General features: G+C 38.9%; 1 protein-coding gene across 10 annotated transcripts in view; it reads right to left on the bottom strand.

Annotated features, from left to right (window-relative positions):
* stxbp5l (syntaxin binding protein 5-like) overlaps positions 1-16231 on the bottom strand; it is a 169959-nt gene that overhangs the window by 52385 nt on the left and 101343 nt on the right. For all 10 annotated transcript variants that reach the window (XM_037788943.1, XM_037788952.1, XM_037788950.1 and 7 more), the window contains exons 8-14: positions 12016-12139; positions 5989-6064; positions 5441-5595; positions 4291-4363; positions 2415-2562; positions 1824-1891; positions 157-197 (exon numbers count right to left, since the gene is read on the bottom strand). In XM_037788943.1, the coding sequence (XP_037644871.1) occupies positions 157-197; positions 1824-1891; positions 2415-2562; positions 4291-4363; positions 5441-5595; positions 5989-6064; positions 12016-12139 (685 nt within the window). The remainder of the gene's footprint in view (positions 1-156; positions 198-1823; positions 1892-2414; positions 2563-4290; positions 4364-5440; positions 5596-5988; positions 6065-12015; positions 12140-16231) is intronic.

Genomic DNA, 16231 nt, shown 5'->3' on the forward strand with positions numbered 1-16231 from the left:
ATTAATTTGCATTGAGCTGAGAGCCCATGGCAAATATGAAATTACTCACCATGGGATTCATGAAAACATATTGTTTATTGGAGCAAGCTGTGTGACAACAGCCTGAGATGAACAAAGCTCACAAAGACAGAAAGGCTTTAAAGAGAGTGGACTTACTTGCAGATGCGTCCCAAAACTTAATTGATCCGTCAGCGTGTCTGAACAAAGAGAAAGAACAGTTCTTTTGTCTATTCGGCAAAATGAGCTTGTTTAATTACTGTGAGAACAGATCAGGACATTAGAGGGAAAACATTTAACCTCGCTCTTTGCTTTATCGCCACAAATTCCCCAACTGTAATAAATTGTTGCAGCTGTCTTAGATCTTAAAGAGGACCTATTCTGCTCTTTTTCAGGTGCATACTTGTATTGTCGGTTTCTACAAGAACATGTTTACATGCTTTTATGTTCAAAAAACGCTTTATTTTCCTCATATCGGCTGTGCTGCAGCAACTCTTTTCATCATCTGTCTGAAACGCTCTGTTTGAACACCTAACCTGCTCCAGAACAGGTTATGTTCCAGATAACAGATCAACTCATATGAAAGCACCGCCTACTGACCAATCAGAGCTCGGTGTGTTGATCGTATGATAACATTACAGAAAGACGAAGAAGTTTAAGTCGTAATCCAGGCTAAAATAAACACAATTTAAACTGACAAATGCAGGAAGGACAGCTGGTGTATGCTGTGGGTGCTTACTGCTATGAATTATGTTTTTATATTTATTTATTTTATTTGCTGCCAAGTCCGTTTCACACCGCTGGAGTCGGGGACGCAGCTAAAAGAAGGTTGAAATAATCATACACGCTGTATCATTACCAAAGGGCAAAATGTCGCCTACTGTATCTATTCATCCATTTTATTTTGAAAGTTATTTATACAGTATGTCACTGTCGCATCTAGACAAACATATCTGACTTTTGAGTATTCCGTTAATAGCTTAAGTCTGTTCATTTAGACATTCACACATCGTCAATTTTTCCTTTTGACAGACGTCCTTCCTGCAACTGTGTTACTATTAGTCTAGATTATGTGTTTAACATCTTCGTATTTGTCTAATATTATAGTTTATTCTTGTTTTGTAAAATGCTTGTTGTTGATAACCACCGTCGTAGGACCGCTTAGCGGGATCTCGTTTGTTAGGGTTAGTTAAACCAGATAACGAGAAGATACCCTGGGTATGTTGAACTTGCTTCGTAGTACAGGCCTCAGCTCCGCTCTAACTACCTTTGTTTGAGGGCGTGCCAAACTAGCCGCTAGGCAGGTATTATGCACATGTGTTACTTGGTGACATCACCACGTTACGAAAGAAAAGGCAGGACTTCAAGCGAGGCGTTTTAGGCAGTTCAGGAGAAGAGTTTCTGTTCTGTTCCAAATTCCCTTTGGCTTGGACTTTGTAACTTTGCAGACCTTTTACATGCACAAAAAAACATATATTACACTAAATGAAAAGGGGAACACATACAAGTATAATAGGTCCTCTTTAAAAAATGGGCAGTGATGATTATTGATTATAAATGCTACACTGTGCAGGATTCGAGTGCTGCCTAGAAGCAGACAACACCCAGCGCACTTCCTTCAGAACAGGTTAACGTCTCTGTCAAGCCGTTACAACACATATGGCCCCAGGCTGTGCTGTGCTGGTCCTGTCAAGATGTTAGTGAGGACACACATACTGTACATTCCCTTTTAATTGGGACAGCTTGGGCTAATGATCACCATGTGTTTTGGACTAACAAGGTCTCTCTGCATCGACATAATATCGCTGTGAATATTTGTGACATACCCTGTGACGATGATCTCTGGGTAGGTGTGGGAGCCTAACGTCCACAATCCTCCGGCGACTGGCCACTCCTGACACGGTTACAGACAGAGCGTCTATTATTTTAAAAACCCAATCATATCATCTATTGCTTTTCTCCCACTGAGCCCCGTTGGTAAGATTTCCATTATGTTCCAAAACACAGAATAATCATGTTGAGAATTTTTCAACATCACATGCTTTCATCCTCAAATACAAAACTGCACTGATTAAAATGACTCATGTTTTAATAAAAAACAATCATTTGATTCAAGTTCATAACAGCAATTATTTTGTTAGGCTGACTTTTTTTTTTCATAAATTGTGAAGATCATTCACATTACAGCAACCTTGAGAGCAAAGCAGTGGTGCGCACAGACACATCATTATACAAGCACCTTTATCACTTTTCCGACACTCTGAAAACATTACTGAAAAGATTTTCTTTTTACTTTTCACAAACATCACAAGTAGAATAAATTGCCAATCAAGGCTGGAACTGGCAAAAAAAAAAGAGTCAAATACAGCACAAAAGGAGGGTATTACAATTCATCCCTCATATTTTCCCTCTCCTACCTTTTGGCTGTAGCCGGTCTTCTTGTGTTTAGCTCCTATCGAGTAGAGGATGGGGATAATGTCGGGCGGACAGTCTGCAAAATAGGCCGTGCAGGTAACTGGAGACTCGTGAACGTCCATGGGGTAAGGGTTCTCAAAGACAGGGAAGCTGCAAGACACGTGCATATGATATGGTGTAGAAGATTATATGCCACTACGGCAAAATGGGAAGTTGAAGTCAGCATGAAATAACAACAAGGAGATAATTGATCTGTTTGCATGTTCACTGCATTGTGAAATAAGAAAAATACCCATTAAAGGTTTCACACTTTATCTACCTAGAAAAATTACAACTGGAAATGAATTACAGGATCAGCGTTACTAAAATGTATCACACTTTCACCTCTTAATCTACAGTATACTCGGCCTCACTGGCATTGTTGCATACTAGGGCTGTCAATCGATTCAAATAGTTAATCGCGATTGATCGCAAATTAATCACACATTTTTTTATCTGTTCAAAAATGTACCTTAAAGGGAGGTTTGTCAAGTATTTAATACTCTTATCAACATGGGAGTGGGCAAATATGATTGCTTTATGCAAATGTATGTATATATTTATTATTTGAAATCAATTAACAACACAAAACATTGACAAATATTGTCCAGAAACCCTCACAGGTACTGCATTTAGCATAAAGAATATGCTCAACTCATAACATGGCAAACTGCAGCCCAACAGGCAACAACAGCTGTCAGTGTGCTGACTTGAGTATGACTTGCCCCAAACTGCATGTGATTATCATAAAGTGGGCATGTCTGTAAAGGGGAGACTCGTGGGTACCCATAGAACCCATTTTTATTCTAATATCTTGAGGTCAGAGGTCAAGGGACCCCTTTGAAAATGGCCATGAGAGTTTTTCCTCGCCAAAATGTAGCGCAAGTTTCAAGCGTTATTTAGCTTATTTCATGACAAGCTAGTATGACATGGTTGGTACAAACGGATTCCTTAGGTTTTTTAGTTTCATATGATGCCAGTATCTTCAATCTAGCTCTAAAACTGAGCCGGCTACAAGAAATTAGTGGCGTTAAAAAAAATGTGCGTTAAAACAATATTATCACGTAAACTTTGACAGCCCTATTGCGTATATAATCAGACTGACACCGCTATGTGCCCACATAGAAATATGGCTGAAAGATGTCCAGGTGTGCTACTGTACCACATGTCGCAATTATGTCACAAATACTAATTATTCCTAGATCAGTAAACTTTCTGAATATGAGTGTGAAGGTATATACAGTGTATTAGCTATCAAATACACCATACACTATACCCTCTACGTGCAGGCCACAGACTTATTTATAATGGACAATTTAAACAGGATTAGCAGCTAATCAATGAGCTGACAATGTCGGCGAAGACAATCTTGACAAGTTTAAAAAAACATTAAGCCATCAGGAGATATATATATCTAACAGCTTTAATTAGGTAACCTAATTAACTAGGCAACCTAATTTAAACCCTCCTACTCACACCGAGGCCTAATTTATAGTGTGTTGCTGCTATTCAAATGTATTCCCTGGCCTGAGGTGATAATCAGTCACAACTGCACCACATCGGCACCTTTCACCTTCACTTTCATTCCCTCCAATAGTGATAACAAGTTAATTTAAGTGGAGTGGTAGCGTTTTCACCTCCAGAGCAAAGTGACACGTCTTTATTCAGAGATTCTCCCTGAAGATTCCAGTGATACTGGTTAGGTTAGATAGTGGCTTTCATTTTGTCATTGCCTGTGACGGGATTCGGCTTATGGAGGAAAGGTATAAGAAGTGTTATCCCCTGATGTGATGATGAGACTCTCTCAGTCACATGTGTTTACATCTGTGTAATACATACTTGCTCTGTGTCAGATCAACCACGATTAAGTCCTTCTCCAGAAGCACCACCACTGCGTACGGCTCCTGGACCTCTGTAAGATACAAAGACAAACTGAAGAGGATAATGCTTAATCCATATTTACATCAGTTACAACCACACATAGAAAATAGACTTTTTCAAGTGTTCTTAGGATAATATTTAATCAATCTGCAGCCCTCTTTATGGCACCCAGGAAAAATGTCCAACCAAAACATAACTTGAGTTTGAACCTCTAAATAAAACCATCATTTTTTACATTTGAGAGTTTTGTATTGTTGATTAAATTCACACACACACACAGTCAGTCACTGAACAGGTCAGGTTGTTTGACGACACTTGCTGCTGCTGCGGACACCTTTACAGAATCCTCAAACCTGCAGGTGTGAAAAATATTCAACCTGATGCACAACAAAAAAAACATTTGAAAATCTTTTTCCTGAACGGTGATAGGGCTGCAACTAATGTCTATTTTCATTGTCGATTAATCTGTTGATTATTTTCACGATTAATTGATTAGTTGTTTGGTCTATAAAATGTCAGAAAATTTTGAAAAATGTCGATCAGTGTTTCCCAAAGCCCAAGATGACATCCTTCAATGTCTTAGAGGAGAAGAGAAACCAGAACATATTCACATTTAAAAAGTTGGAACTCAAACCACTCAAACCGATTAATCGATTATCAAAAGAGTTGGCGATTAATTTAATAGTTGACAACTAATCGATTAATCGCCGTAGCTGTAAGCAGTGGACAGAGGAGTCTTTGAGGTCTTCCAACATGTCTTAGAAAAGCATGAGTTTGACTTGTGTGTCATTTTTAAGGAAACAGTAAGGTAACCAAAAGACTACAGGATATGCACAAATAACATATTCACCTCATCTTTCTTTTATTAGATGTGGATTTGTGACTTTTTTGTGTATTGAGTATTTTTTTAATGCTTGAAGCATCACAAACTAGATTCTAGTCCCCCCATTTAATTTCTATGGCAGCAGAAAACTCAGAAACAATATCTCAAAACTTGAACAAAATAAAACCTAAACCTTCTGCGTGGCTTTAAAACCATATAAACCACTGAAGCTGAATCCAGAAAATACGTGACACCGGTGTTGTCATTGTGTTTGTATGCACTCACCGTTGTTGTAAGGAGTCTCGCAGAGCGCCATGAACTCTACAATAGGATAGTCCATCTCCAGCACGGTGATGGCCTTGCCGTGCATGATGGTTAACGTAGGCCGCCGCCCTGCCTTGTCATATGAAAGGCCCCCAGAGAAGATAACAAAAGGCTCGCTGTTGTGGAGGGAGAACAGGAATGAATGAATAAATCCATTAATCAAACAGTTCAACCATTTATTAGACATATTTTATTTGGCAATTCTGTAATTGATATCACAATGCTTGTATAACTGTATAATTTATTACAATTAAAATGTGTAATTTCACTTTCCACTCCCTGTGAGCACATTTTAAGGGCCTACAATCATAAAATAATGTTTTGCCAAAAACATGACAGCTTTTTTGTTTCTGTTGGTGGCTTTTGATTGATAATTCACTACATGATGAAATAACCACCACAGGATAAATCTCCCCGTGGTTATATTCAAATCATAATTTAGTTTAATCAGGAAACTTCATGAAATCATGCAATCTGACACACACACACACACACACACACACACACACCTGTTCCTCGAGGTCTTGTACTCCACTTTGAGTATAGGTTTACATGACTCCTTTCTCCCATCCTTCTGGATCTTTCCTGAATTAGAGAGAAACAGCAAAAGAATGGACAACGCGTCAAGACAATACCACATTTACTGTTAAAGGGTAAATTGGGTGTTTTTCAACCTGGACTCTATTTTCCCATGTTTTTTTGTAAAAGTAACTAATGGGGACAACAGTTTCTGAAATTGGTCCAGTATTGAGGGTGTAATACAAGGTAATCGCCCCGATCGGGGGATGTAAAAAACACTCTTAACAAACCTCACACCACAGTAATATCTGGTAAGATAATCTTTAGAACCATCAAAAATCGGGGCTCTGCTAACGATTGTCGAGAGCGGGGAATCAAGCCTAAAATGGGCTTGATTCTTGTGTAATGTGTACCCAGCATTAGTGTTATCTAAAAGATTTTCAATGTCATGGCTAAATATTTAGCTGATTTCGACAATGTGGATGCGACGCAAGGTTTCAGAGCGAGGCTTCTCCGAGCGACACAGACAATAACAAACAGACCGGAATCAAGCGAAAGGTATAACGAAAATCATTTTATGTCTCTGTAAGGTCCTTTCCATAATGTTGTCAGACACTTATAATAACAATCTGAGCCTGTCAGTGGCAAAAACAAGCACTTTTAGTGGATGTACATTGACTGTGAGGAATTGCCTCGAGCGATTACATTACAGCTCATTTAGCGGTCTGCAGCATTCTCCCTCAATACTGGACTAATTATTGTCCCCATTAGTCACTTTGACACAAAAACATGGGAATATAGGATTGAAAAATACCAAAGTTACCCTTTACCATCTCCTCTTAGTTCTACTGAAAGTAATGCACACTTTTTGGGCATGTAAGCAGTTTGATGAAGTTATATAAATAAAGGGCAGTGGCCTTGAGGAGCAAAACACTTGGAGATTTAAAAAACACATTAAGAAAACACACAATGAACCAACAAAGGTTTTTGTTCCAATTTTCCACTTGGCTTTCTGATTACTGCCTTCTGTGTTTCCAATTCTTCTTTTCAAGGAGCGGCAGACCATTATCAGAGTTAGCGCGCTACACAGAGTTATTTTTCTCCTGCTTCACATAATGCAATCCTGATTATGCCTTTGATATAAAGAGGACGTCTCTCAGCTGGAGGGCAGTGGGACCTTGGGTTTTACCTCATGGGCATAGAGCTCTGAACAAAAGCCTCTCGGAACAAATGAAGAAAATATGAAAGAAATATAATTTCTAGACTGGGAGACTTGGAAAATGGAATACAGTGATTTCAACTATTGCCCTCACGCTAGATCATACATAACATAAAAGAACAAAAAAGCACGTCTTTAATAATTATACTGACATGCACCTGTGCTGCATCTATCATCTATAAAGGTACTGCAGTGACAACTTCAACTTATTTCTTATGTCTCAACACAATGGAAAGCTACTTTTCACTAAAAGCAACCATTTTGGCTCTGTGATTAATGACAAAATAAGCATTTAGTGCAGTAATTCTGCCAAAGTCAACATCCCTTGTGATTTAAGTCTGCTGTGTAGACACAGTAATCACGCTTTAGTTGCCAGGAACGGATATTGTAGTGGAAACAAATGAACATTTTGCATACATATTAAAAATATTTGAAGTTAGCAGTGAAAAGTGTTGTTGTTGTTGTTGTGTAATACAATGTGGGTAGCATTACATTTCCAACATCTATTTCATGCACTTGTGATTTCAGGTGGTTTTACGTTGTTTGCTTATCATGCATAAACTCTCTGAGGCAGCCAAAGCTCTGGGTAACGGAGACTTATCATCACTGATAAGCTCAAAGGATTACACACAGAAATGTCAAAATAGGAAAGGACAGAGGGAAGGGGAAGGGAATAGCAGAAAAATAAGAGTAAATGTCCAAGCCTCTTGGTAATGCTTTGATATTGGTCAACAAAAACCCACAGCTGTATAAAGACACATACAATGTGTCAGGATATCTATCTATTCTTTACGTTGGCAGATTACATAGTAAATAGACAGATATATCTATTCTTTACTATGTAATCTGTCAACGTATTCTCATACAACAGTTTGTATGATCTCTTACAAAAAGGTTATTCCTCCTTTTTCATTCGTTTTCCTACGAATGTCCAGCAACACATGTCAATTTCCCCCCGTCCCCACATGCATACAGTCTTTTCAAAATATACTTCCATCTTCAAAGGAAATAACTTCCTTAGGTTAAGGCAATAAAACTACTTAGTTAGGTTTAGGAAGAGATCGTGATTTTGCTTAAAATAACACCGGAAGTTGCGTTACTTAACTATGTCAGTCACGTGACAAATAACAACGTTGACTTTTGGTTTCACAAGGGACATGAACGTCAGTCTCCTGGGTGAAAGTCCGGTACTTTAGACCTATCCATTTACCCCAACCTCCTCCTACGTCTCTTTTTATATTTCCTACTTGACAATTATGTAGTTTACATACAATAATTACGAATTACAGTGCATTACTTTTCGTAGGTATAGCTACGAACAGTGTATGAGACCGGCCTGAATCTGTACAGGAGGACACAAAAAAAGTCACATGAAACCTAAAATCATAATTTATCGTTGATTCACATCTCACCTCAAGACCATTATAATTTAGTTGTTTTCAATTTCTGTGGCCCCTGTCTATTACCTCTAACTATGTTTTTGTTTTTTCATGTGTTTCTGTTCAATCAGCCATTTCACCTGGGAGCCATCGCGCTCTTCCTTCTTCCCTTTAGGTTATACAGCAGCCCACATTCATTAGTGTAAGTACTGGCTCAAACAACTGTTTGTTCATTTGTCTCTCAAGGACACAAATAAACTAAAACCTTGATGGCTGTGTTCCAACACCGACCCAAAGTGCATGGTAAAACTAAAGTGACAGAGTATATAGACCAGGGTTGCATCGGAAAACCACACTAACATGCTATTTAGTACGCTAAAACAGTATGTGAGATATTTTTGCACGTCCGAAACCTTAACACGAAACCAATAGTACACAAATCGCATACTATTTCCAGTGAATTATTACAGTAAGCAAACGCTGAACACTATGACGGCATAAAAATCTCACAATGCAATGCCATTTTGACAACAACGTCCATAACGGACGTTGACAGACAACTCTGTAACATCAATAACGCTTCAATTTAAGTGTAAGTATAAGATTTCACTTCGCTAGACGTAATATAATATATTTAAGATTAGTTTTAGACTTTTGGTTGCATGAGGTTGGCACGGGTTACCATGGTTACACGTCTCCAACCGGCAAGGAGGAGACACTAGATACTACTGTTTATTCACGTAAAAGTATGTTGAACGATAAAGTGCATAGAATGCGATTTTGGATGGTGCCTCAGTTTATTTCCTGTTATAGTGTATGTGAATGACATCAGCTGACAGGAAGTAAACATGGACCCAAGCTGTTGCCTAGCAATGCAATTGGATTGACATGGATCTCAGAGCATATTATGTCCAGCTGTTCTTGGACTATATATTGCCTCTAGTAACAACATTGTTCATGCCAGATTTTGCCAATTTGGATTACTTTCTGGTGAAGGCTTTTTCATTTTCATCTAGTACGTTTAAGTCACATCGCATAAACACAGTTATACAGTTTTACTCATCTGTACTCCTGGGACGCTCTCCCCTACAGCATAATGTTTTTCATAATGTCTTGGAACCAATTAGGGCTGCATTAACGATTAACAATATTAATTGTCGATTAATCGATTAGTTGTTTGGTCTATAAAATGTCAGAAAATGGTGAAAAATGTTGTTTCCCAAAGCAGAAGATGACCTCCTCAAATGTCTAGTAAATTTTAGTTTAATAGTCTAACTAATCAATTAATCGTTTGAGCTCTAGAACCAATAAATCCTTAATTATATGTACACTAATATCAAACTCTGAATGATACACAGACTCTCTATCTCCGGTTAGGCTATGCCAAAATGCTGTAGAGTACAGACGTCACTGTATGATGATTCATTAAATCAATTAAAAATAATGCTGCTGATTTATTGTCAAGATGAAAACAAAACAGAAATATTTCTGTAACTATATAATACAAAAAAAGGGACGTAAGGCTGGATGTTTGCTATGTCTAACGTCTTTCTCTGCATTGCTACTGCATTGTCAGTGCAGTTCATGATAATACATTTATTTTATCTCCTATAGCAGGTTCAAGCTCAGGTCGAGGTGGACAGCAGGCCTCCTGTCTTCCTCCGGTTCAGAGCAAGACATCTGAGCACAACAGATAGAACAACCAGTGACATCAGCAGCCAGCAAGCAAACGCAACGATACTAAGTGAATGTGAGCACTCTGGCATTTAAATAGGATAGCAAATCACCACAGATGTGATGATTGGCTTACGGTGCCAGAATCAGTTCATTTATCTTTCTTGGAACAGAGTAAGTTCATTTATTTACTCGAACGGAGGGAGACTGACATATTTACTCTTCTCCTTTTTCATATTCTCCGTTCACTTCCAGTCATTTTCAGCTCTGTCCTCTTCCTTCCCCTTCCCTTCACTCTCGCCCTGTGTAATACCCAAAAAAAATCTGACAAATATCTGGCACATAACCCATCTGATGGCATTTAACCACATCTTCAGGCCTGCTGCCCTGTCATTCATCGCCCACGTCCTTCCCTCTTGCCTTCCTGTTTTTGTGATGTTGCCTGAGATCACAGCCCACAGGATGGGACTATTCATCACCATAGATGTGACAAGGTCGGGATGCCCTGCCAGAGCACAAACCACACCGGAGTATAGAGAGAAACAGGAGGAGGACTCGTCAGAGGAAGAGAACCTAGAGTTAGATGTGGCGTGGGAGTCATTCAACAGCCTTACCTGACAGCCAAATAATCTAAAGTGGCGATGACAAACATCACACATCACAATGACTGTCATTTTCAGATTCATGCATTTTAAATGTGCAGACACCTGGCAATGAGCTCAGTTTGAATAATACAGAGTTGGTGACTGTTATATTCACATTGAAGCGCTTGTGCATCTGCCATGTTAAGTTAAATAAACTTTTCTGTTAAATATAGCACTTTTACCAACTAGTTTCATCTTACAGCTGACACTGCTGGAGTATTTTGCACACAGTATCTTAAGGTCACACTGCTATGTGATGTTTTAATTTACAGAAGATGCCTTTCCGTAAAATTTACTGATCTAACAAATTTGTATTTCTTTCATAAAACAAAAACAAAATGAAATTTTACAACTCAGAACTAAAACAAACATGAAGCTGGAGTTATTTTCTGCCTACATGTCCTGTAACTGTTTGAAAGTCATCCCATAGAAAACTTGAAGAATTAATTAATTCTACCATAAATACATGAAATTAGGGGTGGGGGAAAAATACGATACCGTATGGTATCACGATAATTTGCGTGGCAATATTGTATTGATACACAGACGTCAAGTATCAATCTTTTATTACATAAACTATTAACCTCTTAACAATCCCACAATAATGATCCAAAGTTACCCTAATTTTGGTGAGGAAAAACTGGCATGGCTATTTTCAAAGGGGTCCCTTGACCTCTGACCTCAAGATATGTGACTGAAAACTGGGAGATGAATAGAGTGAAAACTGTATCTTATTAGATAAAACAGATGTTGACAAACTGCATAATTTGCAGATGAAAAAAGGTAATAAATCGCAATATATCTTATCGCAATATTCAACATATTGCAAAATGTTTAAAATTGCAATAAGATCGTATCATGACTTAGGTATCGTGATAATATCGTATCGTGGGTTCTCTGGTGATTCCCAACTCTACATGAAATCCATGAGGTTTATGCTGAAGCATGTCCAATATCTGTCTGCTGTATTACAGCAGCTAACAGCCCAAAGGACCCCGTTTACCCAGCATGGGATTATCAATATTTCATTTTGTTTAGTAATTTTTAAAAAAAGCATCCTGTGTGTGTGTGTGTGTGTGTGTGTGTGTGTGTGTGTCTCACCGTGAGGAAAGGTGACCTGGAATGGCTTGGTGGTGTTTCGGAGGTTCCACATCGACAGGCTGCCGTCTGAGTGACTGCACATGAACTGCTTCCCTTCATGATGCCAGCCGACTGAATGGATGGCCTGAACCAATGAGACAGAGGGAATGTATTATTACAATCATACCAAATACTCTACCATATGTCAAAATGTTTGAGATTAGTTTCAGAATCTTTCTTCATTTCCATTAAGAGATAAAGGTAAAAATGGATGGATTGTAATTGATGCTTTTATCCAAATACAGTAACAAAAACATGCGCCTGACCAACAACCTGTTGAGCTCTACCAGCTGATTCCAGCTTCTTAAATGTGAATATTTTCTGGTTTCTTTACTCCTCTATGACAGTAAACTAAATATCTTTGAGTTGTGGACAAAACAAGACATTTGAGGACGTCTTCTTGGGGTTTGGGAAACACTGATCGACATTTTTTTCACCATTTTCTGACATTTTATAGACCAAACAACTAATCGATTAATCAAGAAAATAATCAACAGATTAATTGACAATGAAAATAATCTTTAGTTGAAGCACAGTATTCAAAACCTCCTCTGTGGCAGTTCCCGCTACAGTAGGTGTCTCCAGGACCACATTTTGAAATGATGATACATACACAGACTCATAAGGTGACAACAATCCCAGTGTTGCTGTCACGGCAGGTAACAACTGAGATGATTTCCACCGTCTCTGCAGCACACCACAGGAGCGAGGACCACATGAGCACCGATTAGCACCGATTAGCATTTGGAGATGGAGTTCCAACAGTGTAATATTTACACACGGCTTCTATTTCTCCCAGACTTTGTGTCTGTAGCTCTGGGTTATGAACCCAATCAAACAATAAACAATAAATACTCTGAATATACTTCATCCATATGACTGATATGTCGCTTTACTTTCATACCATTTAATTGAAAAATAAGCAGAAAATCTACAAAAACAAAATACATATTACATAATAATGTAATTCTTGCCCTTACTGGAGATTTCTTTAACATACCTTCTACATATAAACTTATCTAGTGTATTCTTTAGGAGCTCCGTCAAAACATCATTCACAGCTGTTCGTGTCAAAGGCACAGAGGTCATCAAAAAGGGAATGCTGGGAGGGCAATAACTGTTGTGGCTACCACAGTCAGTTTGCATCTACACTCTGATGTGAAAACTCGACCTCAGAAGATACATATTGTTCTTAATGAACCTTTCATGATTTGCTGGTGTCATTCCAGTGTGTGCCGGCTTGCAGTATTTCACAAATAGGATGCAGCCTAAGTCACGTTTTCTCGGAAATGCGGAAGAGTTTAAGGGTCGTTCACTTGCCGCGTTTTTTGCACCCTTTAATCCATTGTTGTTAATGTAGACGCACGAAAGGCACGCTCAAAAACGAGAGCGATTCCAGCACGACGGCTGCATCCCGAGATAAAAATAATTCAACTTTTGAAACGCTGCAGCAGGTAACGCATGTCATGTGACGAGGAACAACCAATCACAGCTGACATATATCTTTTATTTCTTCCGTTAATACAGTATCAGTCCACGGTAAATACTTTACGGTCTGTCCCATGGATTATTTTACTTGCTTAACCCTTTCCGTCCAAGAGCTTCAAAACATCTGGTTGAAAGGTCAGCTGAATTGACACAGAGAAATTGAGCAGCTACTGTGAGGGATTTACGGTGCTGGAAATCAATTTATCTTTGGTTTGACTTGGTTTAGTTTAGTCAGTGAAGCTTACTGCTAAATAACCGCAACTTCATCATCATCATCATCATCTTGCTATCGCAGCGCACATGTTTTGGTTGCCTAGTAACGGCAGGTGCGACAGGAGTGCAACCGCCCCAAGCACCTTGGATAAAAGGATGAAAACTGCACGGCTGGCATTTTCCATAAGTGTTTCCACACAAGGTTAAAGGTCAAGTCAAGTCAATGTTGTTCTAATTAGCTACAGTAATAGTGGCTATTATTTGTGTTAATTAAAGTACATGGAACATTCACATGTCTGACAAGGTCATAGGTTGCATGAAACCTCCGTAACTGAGCTAAAACAGTTGCTACATACAGTTTCTTTCCTTCACATATTGTATATGCGGGAATTTAATGCAGTGCTTTTGAAGAAAATAAAAGGTGTACAATATAACAGAAGCAAAATAGAAAAGCACAAGTATAAAGGTTTCAATTTACATCAGTAAGAGTGGCTATAATTCAGTGCTTCCATCCTTTTGTCTGTGAAATGTAACTGCTGGTGTTGTTTTTTTTATTTTGTTCTCGGCTGAAGAGGTGTGAGACAGAGATGCCATGCTTTGCTGGAGGTGATGCACATGAAACCACATTAATGAATGTGAGCAGGATGTGACTGTTCACAGGAGATGGGACAGGAGATGAGAGATGGCAGCGGACGCAGAGGATAAGTGCCACGAGGTGAAAACGTCTATTGGTTTCGAGGCCACAGGGGTTAAAAAAAAAAGCAGATTAAATAAGAGTGTGCGTGTTATAGAGTGATTGTGTCTCTGTGTGTGTGCATGTAATGGATATTCTCAAATTGACCTTGGATATAATGTGCAAATACATACTGTATATATGACAAAGTTGACCCATTTGAGGCCATTACACTGTGTAATCTAATTAAGATGACTTGTATCGCTGATAATGGGAATAACAGGTAATGCATCGCTGACCTTCATCGCACCTGTAAATCTGTCAACTGCTGAAAAAACATGATGGTAATGGACCTCTATCTTTAACTGAAAATATATCTTACTATTAATATTAACTTTACATGGTAACTAGTACACACACCTTGTCAAATGGCCACCTAACGGCGAGAACAGCACAAGAACACTCCCTCATGTTACGCTCCACTGCTAACTGGGTGAAATGGCAACAGGCATTGGAGTCTGCACCTGTTTGAGCTGACAGTGCTGTGCGAGCTGTCAGAAGAAGCAGCTTGGACCGGTATGAGCACGCCTGGCTCCTCCAATTACTGCTTCTTGTTCAAAAAGCAGTAATTGGTTGGCAGGAAGACGAGCGTAGGAATACAGCACTTGATGACGAAGACACCTTGTGTTGAAAATAGGGAAAGTTGATGCCGTTGAAAGACGGAAATTTTCCTCCATTTTGTTGAGATTCAAAATATTGGGAGACTAATTTCTGTCACTGAATGGGAGAAGTGATGGGAGGAAGATGAAAAGATCAGGCGGAGGCTGTTAAAGCACCTTTTTCCTTTTCTATTTAAACTGAAACAGTTCTCTTGAAGATATCGGCTGTATTCAGTGGGGCAACTCAGGGTCTGAAAAGTGAAGCCAATGCTGAAGTGCCTTAAACTTGCATTCTTTCTAATAGCCAGCAGGGGGCAACTCCTCTGGTTGCAAAAAGTATAGATGTCTATGAGAAAACTACCCAACTTCTCACTTGATTTATTACCTCAGTAAGCATTGTAAACATGAGTTTATGGTCTCAATCGCAGGTTTCAAGTCTTCTTCAATACAGCATGATGTTCATTTAGTAAATTATGGTCCCATTTAGAGTCAAATAGACCATAAAGCAGGGGATGCTTTAGGGCGTGGCTACCTTGTGATTGACAGGTCACTACCACGGCGTTGTCCGGTCTGGGTGTTGACCGTGTTTTCGTCTCACAACTTTGTGTCACTTCTGGTTGCAAAAAAACAAGATGGCAAAGACCAAAATGTCGAACTAGAGGCTTCAAAATGGCAGTCCACAAACCAATGGGTGACGTCATAGTGACTTCGTCCACTTCTAATATTCAGTCTATGGCTGTACTTTCTATTTTGTTAATGATTAAATGCATGAACCACTGTGTTCTGCAGGGTATTTATGGTACTAGTAATTACTACAACGTCTTACAAATCTCATAATTTCCTGGAAAAGGCAAAGACAGATATGAAACAGCTCTTTATATATTTCCACAGAACATTGGTGTCATAAGAGGTTTGTCAGTTTTCAATAATGTCCCCCCCTCTGTGTGAACATGGCTCATTTTTGTAATTTCCTGTTTTCTACTTATTACTCTCAATTTCTCCACATTCTTTTAGCCTACTTCCTGCTGCTTTAACGAGGGATCCCCACAGAGATTGCTGAAATCTGAATCTTTACGGATATCATGACCCTAAAAAAGCAACTGAAAATGTACGAATGTCAGAGTGACATGGATTAGAAACAAAA

Source organism: Sebastes umbrosus, chromosome 13 (assembly GCF_015220745.1).
Source record: "Sebastes umbrosus isolate fSebUmb1 chromosome 13, fSebUmb1.pri, whole genome shotgun sequence".
Classification (NCBI taxonomy): Eukaryota; Metazoa; Chordata; class Actinopteri; order Perciformes; family Sebastidae; genus Sebastes; species Sebastes umbrosus.